At 37.5% G+C, this 11788-nt stretch overlaps 1 protein-coding gene across 1 annotated transcript; it reads right to left on the minus strand.

Annotated features, from left to right (window-relative positions):
- Positions 1-7549: 7549 nt before the first annotated feature.
- Positions 7550-10457, minus strand: LOC122056391 (dehydration-responsive element-binding protein 2A-like). The gene is made up of 2 exons (XM_042618321.1): positions 10276-10457; positions 7550-8709 (listed from the first exon to the last, which is right to left on the minus strand). Exons 1-2 carry the CDS (start codon positions 10293-10295, stop codon positions 7854-7856), a joined length of 876 nt encoding a protein of 291 aa, XP_042474255.1. The 5' UTR covers positions 10296-10457; the 3' UTR covers positions 7550-7853.
- Positions 10458-11788: the final 1331 nt, after the last annotated feature.

Below are 11788 nucleotides of genomic sequence, written 5' to 3' on the forward strand. Positions count from 1 at the left end.
TCTAATGGAAGGATTTGAAGCTCCAACAAACTCCAAGGGCAAGCTTCTCAAGAAAAGCAAATGGAGCTCGGAGCAAGTCCAAAGGTCCGATGCAAATGACAAAGTGACCAAGCTTTTGGTCAATTTATTGCCAAGCACCATCCTTTGCAAAATTGGAGAATTTGAAGATGCAAAGGAATTATGGAGCAAATTGGCCAAGCTTCATGAAGAGATCCCCTCCACTGTACAAGAGCAAGAAGTATTCAGAGAGGGTGACTCTTTGGAGCAAGACCAAGAGGAGGACTCCGAGGTTGAGAGATGCTCAACCTCCAAAGAAGAGGAAATCCAAAAAGCTTCATCCTCAAGGGAATGCAACGAAGGGAACAAGGAGGGAGCATACTCCTTGGTTCATATTCAAGATGATGAAGCCTCCACCTCTAGGATTGAGGGGGAGCAATCCTTGGTGACGCCGGATCAAGAAGAAGGAGAAGCTTCTACATCCGGGTCAAGAGACGAAGAGGAGGAAGAAGATTCTACCTCCACAAGTCAAGAAAAATTAAATGGAGGAGAATCAAGGTCCGATCAAGAGGAAGCTTCTACCTCCGGATCCAAAGGAAAAGATGCCACCCCTACAAGCAAAGGTATAAATATTTCAATTAATAATAAAAATCATATTATATGCTTTGAGTGTAGGGAACATGGGCACTACAAGAGCAAGTGCCCTAAATTGGCCAAGAAGAATGGCCAAGTGGCACAAAAAGGCAAGGTGAAGCCCAAGGAGATCATCCCCAACACAAAGAAGAGCAAGGAGCATATTATATGCTTCTCTTGCAATCAAAAGGGGCATTACCGAAGTCAATGCCCCAAGGGGAAGAAGGTGGTCAAGGCTCAAGGAGGCACTAGTCAAGGGGGAGCCTCCAAGGTAAAGAAGAAGGTATCTTTTATTGAGCCTACCTCTTTACATTATGGTAAAAAGCATGATAGTTCTAATTTTTATCATTTTAATGCGATTTACCATAAGAATAGGAAGTATGAGGGCTTTAAGGAAAAGCATGTGGCCCTACATGCCAAAACTACCCAACCTAAGGTTAGGAAGGTAGATGGACACTTGGGCAAGAACACTAGGGATAATAGATACAAGCCCAAAAACAAAAATGCTCATGAGTGTAATGAAAAATCAAAATCTAAGGATTTAATGATAGAAAATCAAGTCTTGAGATCAAGACTTGATAAAATGGAAAAGACCCTAAAAAGGATGGAAAATATCCTAAAAGGGCAAAATGAGCATAACCTAGGTTTAGGGGTACAAAAGCCATCCAATGGCCATAGAGGTTTGGGATACAAACCCAAAGCTAAAAGGGATATGCCTAGTTATCATAGGGTTCCATATAGCTATGGAACAAACCCTAAGTCTAGAGGTCAAGTCAAAGATACAAGGGAAGATATCCCTAGAAGTATCTTTGCAACCAAAGTGACTAAGACTTCTAAGAAGTCTAAGAAAGTCACTAACAAGGTCACAAGGGAGGTTATCCCTAGAGTTGACCTAGAAAATGTGACCAAGGCTTATAAGAAGTCCAACAAGGTCACTAGGAAGGTATCTAGGGAAGTTATTCCTAGTGAGTACCTAGAACATCCAAGGAGCACCAATAGGTGTTGGGTTCCTAGGAGCATTTTCTCTACCCCATAAATGGGTTAGAGAGTGTCAACTCCGATTAGAAGGGTAGTTAACCCAACTTTGAGGAAATTGACACTCAAGGAGCATTTTCAAGGTTTTGTTAACCTTTGAAAATGAAATGGAATTATTATTTACTCCTTGAAAGAGTAAAATGTACCTAATGGTGGAAGAATTGATTTTAATCTTAAATGGCACATATTGGGAAATTCATAAGAACTACCAAGTTGGGATTTTGGTATGTTCTTAGAAAATTTAAGGCAATCCGGGCCTTAATTTAAAAGTGCTACTTTTGTGAAAAATGACATATGCCAACATTTGAGGATATGCTTACTTTCAATTGGCATACATTAATCAAGGGAATTAGAAATGTCAATTTAGGCTTTGGCATTTTCTTGAAGCACTTTAGGGCAATCTAGGTTTAAGTTGTAAGTTTAGCTAAGATTTTAAGGATACTTAGATAGTTAATCTAGGTATATTTTATTTATGCTAAATCTTGCCATGATTGTTTGCCCATCATATGCCATGACATCATGCCTATTTTTGCATTCATGTTTTATTATGCAAAATCCAAAAATATCATGTCATGACATTCATACATCATGTAGTTATAGGAATCTTTCTTTTGAAAGTTATTTTATTTTGATGTATGCCATAACATTATCATGCATTAGTTTAATTCCTTGTAATTAAGGACAAATGACATTTAACAACACTTATTAACAAGTGACATCCTAGGTGGATGTCTAATATCTTTAAAATGCCTAGATAGATATGCATGATCCCTAGATTAGGGCAAAACCAAAATCTACATCTCACAAAGACTATAAGGTGACTTGTATGTATTTTAGTGCACATTAGATACAAGTGAGATGTTAGGATGATGAACAAAGCTCAAGATGTTGATTTAGTGCATTCTTTTGAGTTTTTAGGTTCATCAAAACACATAGTTATGTGTTTTCCCATCATTGGGAAAGTTAATGTACAAGTCATGTGCATTATGCCCAAGGAACATGATGGGATATTGGTTTTGAAAATATTTTAAAATGTTTTTGGAAAACCTTGGTGAGGGCTATCTTTTGATAGTAATCACCATTGAATAGTTAGACACAAACTTGAAGAAAACACTAAAGTTTTAGCAAGTTTTCAAGCTTGTGTCAATCTTTGAAAATATGAGGTATTTTCATAGAAAACTATTTTTCCATGATTAAGTATGCCCTAAATAATGTCTACACGAAATTTCATGATTTTTGGATTTTTGTAGAATTTTCTAAGGGTTTCTGACGGAAATGGAATTTCAGCAACTATCAGAGCTCCGATCGATCCATGGATCGATTGGAGTGCCTGAATCGATCCATGGATCGATTCAGACGGCAAGTCTCCCGCGAGCAGAAGCTCGCTGGATCGATCAGCCGATCGATCTAGGTAGTCTGAATCGATGAGTAGATCGATTCAGAAAGGTTCAATCGATTGGAACCCAACTCCAATCGATCCAAGTTGCTGATTTTGGCTGGGAAGGCCTGATTTCAGCATCTTTGAACCTCTTTGAGTCTAGGTAATCATTCCAAACCCCTAAAATACATTTGTATACATACAAAGGGTGTTTTCATGTGAAAACAAGGATGGATTGGTTAAGGAAGGCTTCATTGAAGTTTAGGTTGAGGTTTGTTTCAAATTTTGAGTATTTGAACCTCAAAACTTCTAAATTTGGGTTTCCTAAAGGTTTAGGGATTTCAAGTCATTGTTGGTGCAATGATAGAAGTTACCACCATGTCTTTAGGGGGAGGGACTCCTTAAAGACATGAAAAATTATTTTTCATGAACCTTGGAAGGTGGTTAACCTTCTTTAAAGAAAATGCTCATGTATGAGCTTTTGAACTTGTAATGGGGAGTGGATATCCTCATTATTTCAAGTGGGAACTCAAGTGGTTAGAGAATTCTCAAGGTTGGGTATTTGTCTACATTGAGGGAGAAGTTAAGGATAAATGAAGGGTATGGGACCTTCACTATCGTGTTGATCACAACGAGTGATGTTGTGAACAACGATGAGCAACTCTTCAGGGGGAGAGTCGTCAACAAATGGATTTGTTGATGTGTACCCAAAATTGGGGCATGGGTTGATGTGTGCCCAAAGATGGGTTGATGTGTGCCAATAGGGGGAGAATGAAAGGACCTGTAAATGGGTGTAAGTTAGGCTTTCATTACCTAGAGGGAGTGTGCCCTCTTAGGGGGAGAATGAAGAGCTTAATTTATGTGTTCATTACCTAGTGACATGAAGATTGAGGCTATAGGATTAGCCTAACTTACATGTGGTATTGTAAGTGTTATTGTGGTATTGTCAAACATCAAAAAGGGGGAGATTGTTGGTGCAACATCCCTCAGGTCAAGGATGACCTGGTTGACCAAGCTGAGTCTTTGGTTTGAGTTTAGATGTTTGACAATAAGAAATTGATTGAAGAAGAGTCAAGATACTTGACTGGGAAGTCCTAACTGGGATGTTAGGTAGAATGGAAGTCCTGGTGAGTGAAGCCAGGCAGAAGGAAAGTCCTAGTGAGTGAAGCTAGGTGAAAGTCCTAGTGAGTGAAGCTAGGCAGATTGAAAACCCTAGTGAGTGAAGCTAGGTGAAAGTCCTGGTGAGTGAAGCCAGGTGAAAGCCCTAGTGAGTGAAGCTAGGCAGATGGAAAACCCTAGTGAGTGAAGCTAGGTGAAAGTCCTGGTGAGTGAAGCCAGGCAAGGGAAAATCCAGATGGATCAAGGATGATCGGACATCTGGTGTTGGGAAGTCCAAGTAGGTCAAAAGGATTGACTGGATACTTGGCACGAGGAAATACAGATAGGTCAAAGGGATTGACCAGACATCTGGTGGAAGTCCAAGTACGTCAAGGGAGTGACCAGATACTTGGCACGAATAGAAAAGTCCAAGTGGGTCAAAGGGATTGACTAGACACTTGGTGGGAAGTCCTAGCAGGTCAAAGGAGTGACCAGATGCTAGGCATGATGTACCAACAGGTCAAGGTTGATCGGATGTTGGTTTGGTAGGTTTGGGACTTGGTTTTGGGCAAAAACCAAGTACTGGGTCGATCAGTGGATCGATCCAGGAGCTGGATCGATCAGTGGATCGATCCAGGCCTTTTCTAAGCGAACAGAGAGCCTCTAGATCGATCCGTGGATCGATCCAGATGTCCCAATCGATCAGTGAATCGATTGGGACGCGGCTGCTTCGCGCGATAAGCGCTGGATCGATCCGTGGATCGATCCAGGCGTTTTTCACAGATCGATCCGTGGATCGATCCAAAGCCTCCCCGATCGATTGGGAACATTCGAATCGATCGGGATCCGACCGTTGGCGTCGATAAAGGCCGCAGGCGCACGATTCCTTCGGTATCTCTTCACCGATTCACTCCAGATCTCTCGCCAGCTCCTCCACAGCACTCACAAAACTCAGATCGCCAGTTCTTGAAGGATCTTGGAAGTTCTCCAAGTCAAGAGGCGGATCAAAGCCAAGAAGAGAAGCTAGGGTTAGGGTTTATACTCATTGTAAGCTTGTATTTCTTGTATCCTTTCCCTCTCTTCTTGTATTGAGTCTTGTAGGGCTTCTCTGCCCTTGGTAGTTACCATAAAGGAGAGTTTTACTTAGTGGAGGGTGTGTGTGTTGGTGTGGATCCTTGGATTAGTCACCTCTTGTGAGGTGGATACCAAGTAAACCAACCGTGTTAGCGTTGTGTGATTGTTTCTTTGTATTTCCGTTGCACATCTTTGAAGAAACAAGCAACGCCGAGCAACGAGCGAACGCGACGAGCTATTCACCCCCTCTAGCTACTTTTGGTCCTAACATTAGCGACGTCCTCCCTTCTTATGTCGAAGCAAAACCCTAAAAAGGGGAAAGTCATCAAAAACCCCCCAAATACTCCTCTGTCCATGTGCCCCTCTTATCCACCCCACACTAGCCCAAACTTTTTTTAAAAAAAAATTTGTGGTCTGGTGTGAGCAACTATATTCACGTTGTAATCGTTATGAAATCATAACTGCTACAATTAATATTTATTTTATTTAACAACATTCATTCATGTTATAATAGTTATAAACTGTAATTACTATAATTAAGATTTATCATGTTCAATAATATTTATATTATAATATTTACTAAATTATAATTATTATAATATTTATAGCAGCTATAGATTACTACAATATAAACTTATCTTATTCAAACAACTATCCGACTAGTTCATGATTTAATATGTGGGATATAATAGGAGAGGAATTGTGTCATTTTACCAGGCAAGCGAGGACAGAAAAAAGGCTCCTATGATATGATGATTCTAAAAAAATGGTATTTATTTTATTTTTGCCCAAGAAAATGAAACACGAAGAACATTGAAAAATGAAAGTATTTAAAAACAGAAAATTTTGACAAAATTGCTTGCGGTAAAAAATTTTATCCTTCTAATTGTAGATATTTTACAAATAGCTTACGTAAAGTTTCTTATCTCACTAATTTTTTAATAGAAAGTATTAATATTTATTTAAAATATTTACAGATTTATAAAAAAAAATAAATGTAAGATTTACAAGTCGACATGTATTTTAAAAATTAACACAAATGAACTACAAACTGATTTGAATAAAAATGAGTTTGCTCTTAAATTATCCATCAAAATAATTTTTTTTTACACACAAGGAAATTTGATATGTTATAGTTGAAGTCTAGAAGCTGTTTTTCATATAAAAAATAAAGTTGATATGAAATAGTTGACCATTGGATGGACTTATTCGGTGGTCAATGAAAAATTTTAAATTAAATCGGTCACCTCATAAATTAATTGATAACTTACCTAGATAACTGAATTCTAAAAAATCTGGTCCATCAAAATTCACCATCAGTCACTATAATAAACCCAAATGGGCCAATAACGCAACCGGATTTTCTAAAATTAATTGTGCAACTAATTCCGTAGATGATCGACATAGTCTCATTAAAATTTTCTACTACTAAAATAAATGTCAAGTGGCCCAACAATCACAGTTAAACTTTCTAAAATCAAATGTGTTTTTAAAATTCGATCTAAGAGGCTCTTTGTATAATCTAAATGTCAAACTCTTCGACTAACTGCTTAATTTAAAAAATGATTGACCCAATTTAATCTTATAATTTTCCACCGCTTAATTTTAAAAATAACTGACCCGATCTAATCGTATAATTTTCTATTGACTAACAGCTTAATTTTAAAAATAACCAATTCGATCCTACAATTTCTCATTGACTACTTAATTCTTATTGACTATTTAATTTTAAAAATGGTCGATCGATTCCTATAATTTCTAATAGGCCAGCGGTGGGACGATTATTATTTAGGGGTGTAATTGAATCGACTCAAATTTTTAATATTTAAATTTGATTCGTTTATAATTGAGTCAATTTCGTACACGAATATATTCATGGCTCTCGAACTTATTCAAACTTTTATCAAACCTAAACGAACTTAGTAAATATAAATTATAATTTTAAATATTTATTAAAAATTAAATTATATATTTAAAGAAAATTATAATAATCTTATTAAAATTTATAATTTTATTTTAATAAATAAATTTAATAAATTTATCTATATATTTCATATAAAACGTAAAATTTATAAATTTAATATTAAAATTATTATTATTTTTATTTAAAAATTGATTTGAATTAACAAATCGAATATTATGAACTAACAAAACGAATATCATGAAACTTAAATTTAATTTATTTATCTTATCGAGCCGTATTAAATAAGCTCAAGTTAACTTTTATCAAATCAAGTGAGCGCTCATTAATTCAATTACACTCCGACCGTTATTATTGTACCATGAGATAACTTTATTTTTAAACCTATGCCATTTTATTAGATACGAAAAACAAGAAAACAAAAAATAGCACATGATCATTTCTCCATTCATGTTATACAACCAGAGGCGCCACGCCAAAATATTGAACTATAAATATGATAGCAAAAATATCGAACGCGCTATTTTTCCTCGTTTAAAATGGGAAAAACCAGCAAGTTCCAATACAAAATTTGTGAATGAATCGTGTATTCATCCAAACCCGCCACCAGACATTTACAAAGCATCACCAAAAGCATGAACGGCAAACCATTTTGCAAATTCCCAAAGCAAAACTCCTAATCCATGCAGCTTTAAAACCTCAGATCGATCCAGCTCACTAGTTTTCTTCAGAAGGCCATATCATAAAGTCACTAGGATCGAACCCAAGATGATCTTGTTGCGTCTCGGGAAGTGACCCAGGATCAAACCCAAAATGACCTTGTTGCATCTCGGTAAGGTACCCAAACATTCTTTCTTCAGGATTCTGAAGGTAGAATGGCATATAAGCAGCATCATGTTCCACCCAATTATAAGTTCCGCTATCATTCCACTCTAATCTGTAATCTGCGCCATCTGCGACACCAAAATTTGCATCCAACAGATCCTCCAGGCAGAAGTCATCGACCTGCCAATCATCTCCAACCTGATCATGCTCCATTTTTTGTTCACATTTCAAGACGCTCGTAGGGTCTATTCTCGATGACAATTTATCATTCTGAGACATATCAATCTGTTCAACCTTTGGCCGCATCAATTCCACCTTCTCAGTGTCACAAACACTAGCTTCCGAATGACGTGACATCGTCGTCGTTGCACTTGATTCAGTAGTTGCAACATGACTGTCAGGCAAATTGAGGCGTGCATAAGGTCCATACATAGCTCTTGCAGCCTCATCATATGCAAGTGCAGCTTCCTCTGCAGTTGGAAATGTTCCCAACCACAGTCGACTAATGCCGTTCGGTTCTCTAATTTCAGCTACCCACTTCCCCCAAGTGCGCTGCCTTACACCGCGGTATCTGCAATTCGGGTTGTCTGGGCCTCCCTTGCCTTGCATGCATCCTTTCTTCGATCCCTTTGCGGGTGCACGTTGAATACGTTTTTGTGCATCAGGTTGATTGTTCTGCTCTCTCCAGCGAGAGATTGTGTCTGCAACAGAGTTTGGACAACCACGCTTCCTTCTCTGTCTCTTTTTTCTGAAGAAATGAATCCAAAAGACACAAAATAGTTTTAGTATTTAAAGCGGCAGAAAATAGAGTACTCCTATATTTGGAAGAAAAAAAGTTTAAACAAGCTGGCGAATATAATAGTGCCATAGGTCAAAAGCTCAAACATCATACAAGTTTAAATATACATAGGATCTAATACATTGGTGATGAGCAATAATGGTATACTTAAAAAGAGTATCAGGACACATATTAGCCTTGATCAAATAAATGAATATAAATAGACACGCATACATCAACTTTCAATAAATTACGCCAAATATATTCCAGTCTTCCAAGAGCAATAATGGTAGCCTTGACCAAAAAAAGGATGTCAATAAATGGCTATTCCAGTCTTCCAAGAGCGGTGCGAGCTTATAAAAAAATGTGTAGGAACAACTAAAAGCGATTTTCCCTTCCATGAAAGGACAATACGCTTGCTTCTGTCAGATTTCTCCATTTTACAGTCAACTTTCATTATCCCCTTGAAGTAAACAAGTTATTGATAAAAAGTAAATTAATTATTTTGGACTATGATAAAAAGTAAATGATAGCTGTCTGAAGTTTATTGATCAAAGATCCTTCGTGTCAGATTCTCTTCAATAAAGAACCAGGCAGGTAATTACTTAATATTCTAAATCAATACAATTTGCAGATGATGGACTCGTGTAATCCATCTTAGTGTCTACATGTTGTTTTGATACACGACGAAGAACAAAAGTCAAGAAGAGGAATATAATTAACCTGAAAGATGATTAACGTGAACAGATTGTAGGATAAAACCCAACAAGATTAGAAATAGATATTAATGTTACAGGAGAAAAATAATTCTTAAACTAGATTGCATATTCACTTGTCCCTCAAGATCAATTGATTTGTATGAAAACTTTTCGCAGTCTTGTTTTTGCTTCCTTTTCATCCTCACCAAAAGTAACTTTAATCTTACTTGAAGGAAATATTTTTTGAATTTGCTAATAACTGCTGACCTCCTTTCTTTTTTGGATAAAACCAGTGTTCAGACTTCATCGTACATGTGAATTAGAGTATTGCTTTGCTTTGCTAAAACCAAATTAAGTCTATATTTGGGTGTGCACACCGGCTGATGTCAAGCTCAATGACATTGAGAAACATCAATAACTTAAAGATTTGATGCACTTAGACTCCACAATCCATTCCCAAGGCAATATTAATCAAGTCCTTAACCAATCTACCTACAAATCTATTTCCCTTAAACTTCTACTCGAGCCGTCCGAACAAACTAAGTAGAACAGAAACACCAAAGGTAACTACTGAATGCTGAAGTCAAGATCGAGCCTATTGCGTCAAACTAATTAAAACTCTCATCAATCGATAGGCCTTGCTAAGATGACAACGAACTTCTTGTTATCATTCACTCCCCCAAACCACAAATAGGGATGTTCATTTGCCAATCAATAGATAAACTTTAGTTCAGTTTCCACACTCACAGAGCTACAAATCAAATCACACAAAATAGAAAAGGAAAAACAAAACCCCCGCAAGAATCCGAGCGGAAACAGATTCGATCTTGAACCGTACCTTTCTTGTTCCATCGCCATCCTCCTCTTTGACTCCTTCTAGACCTCCTCACGTACGTTGTCGCTCTAATCTTGGAGATAAATCCCTTTTTTTTCCTTCGCCTCTCTCGAGTTCTAGAGAACTCTCCGTCTATCTTGAGAGCCAAGAAATTCAATCGCTAAATATGGCCATATTTATAGAGACGACGAGATTCTTCTCGCGTTTAGATTAGAAAAAAACCTCAGAAGCGCTCCAGTAAGACGTACCGGGTGACGTGTCCCGCGTTAAGGCACTCGTCGAACACGTGTCGCACTCGGATTCCGATGAACGGCGCGGGTGTCTTTTCTTGGAGGCGAAGGTTCGGGAGACCCGAGAAGATGAGCTGTAGCTTATGGGCCAAGTTTTGTCCAGAGCGGTCTCCTGGTATTCTTCTGTTGGGCGTTTGTTAGGCCTTTATTAGGCCGATGAGGTGTAGGTCCTGCTATATCGATCAGAGGTAGATGAATAATTCGTAATTAAAAGTAGCACTTCTATAACAAAGACAAACATAAATTAATTAAACAATAAAAATTACATTAAAAAATAAAGAGACTCAAAAGATTACTTTATTAGAATTTAATCAAAGGTTATGAAATAGTGCGCTACTAAAATTCCTTCTTCGATAAGTATTGAAAACTCCTCCTTCGATAAGTATTGAAGACGGAGAAATACTTTATAATAGTGAGAGTACATAAGTTTAAAATAGAAAATTAAAAAAAATACAAAATATGTTGTATCTTAACTTCGACGACTAGAGTTTTATTTATAGTCTATTAGTCACAACTAATCATTTATTGATATGGTAACTCTTAAGTGCCTAGATGTGATCGTCTCAATTCATTCGGCAACGGCTCTTCGTTGATATTTTATCGTGTCTCGAGCGCCTAGACTTGGTCTGGGTGTTTGGAGTCTTATTGACGTGAACTCCAATCCGATCCTCATTGCAACAAATCCCTAACGTAGCCGGGACATCCCGGACAGTTGGACCTAGTCCAAGTACCTTGAGTTCGGGTGCTTGGAGAATGGAGTCCGAGTGCCTGGTCCTGATCTAAGCATGCACTACAAGAAAAAAAATTATTATGATATTTTATTAATGACACTTATAAAAAATATCATTATAGATATTTTATAATGACACTCTTTACAATTAATTATTATTTTACAAAAATGATCATATTAGACCTCTTATATATTTTATAAATGTCATTATATTATAACTATATTAACCTACACTTTCCCTTCCCAGACGATCATTTCCTTTGTCTCCCACCTCTTCGTCTTTCCTTTCCTTTCCTTTCCTCTATCGCCGCTAGGTTTCCTTTCCTCTATTGTTGCTAGGTTTCCTTCGTCTCCCACCTCTTCGTCTTTCCTTTCCTTTTTTGCAACGTAGCCAGGTTCTTCCCTCTCTACAGCAAGTATGGAGGAGCTCAAAGGTAACCCTATTTCTTATTTCTTCCCTCACCGTAGCACCGTTCGCAGCCTCGCCAGGTGACAA

This window comes from Zingiber officinale, chromosome 3B, assembly GCF_018446385.1.
Source record: "Zingiber officinale cultivar Zhangliang chromosome 3B, Zo_v1.1, whole genome shotgun sequence".
Classification (NCBI taxonomy): domain Eukaryota; kingdom Viridiplantae; phylum Streptophyta; class Magnoliopsida; order Zingiberales; family Zingiberaceae; genus Zingiber; species Zingiber officinale.

Bases quoted from the DNA above. Each gene is read 5' to 3' on its own strand.
- LOC122056391 (XM_042618321.1), bottom strand. From the start codon at position 10,295: ATGGCGATGGAACAAGAAAG. The intron at 8,710-10,275 runs GTACGGTTCAAG...TCATTTCTTCAG, and splicing joins ATGGCGATGGAACAAGAAAG to AAAAAAGAGACAGAGAAGGA.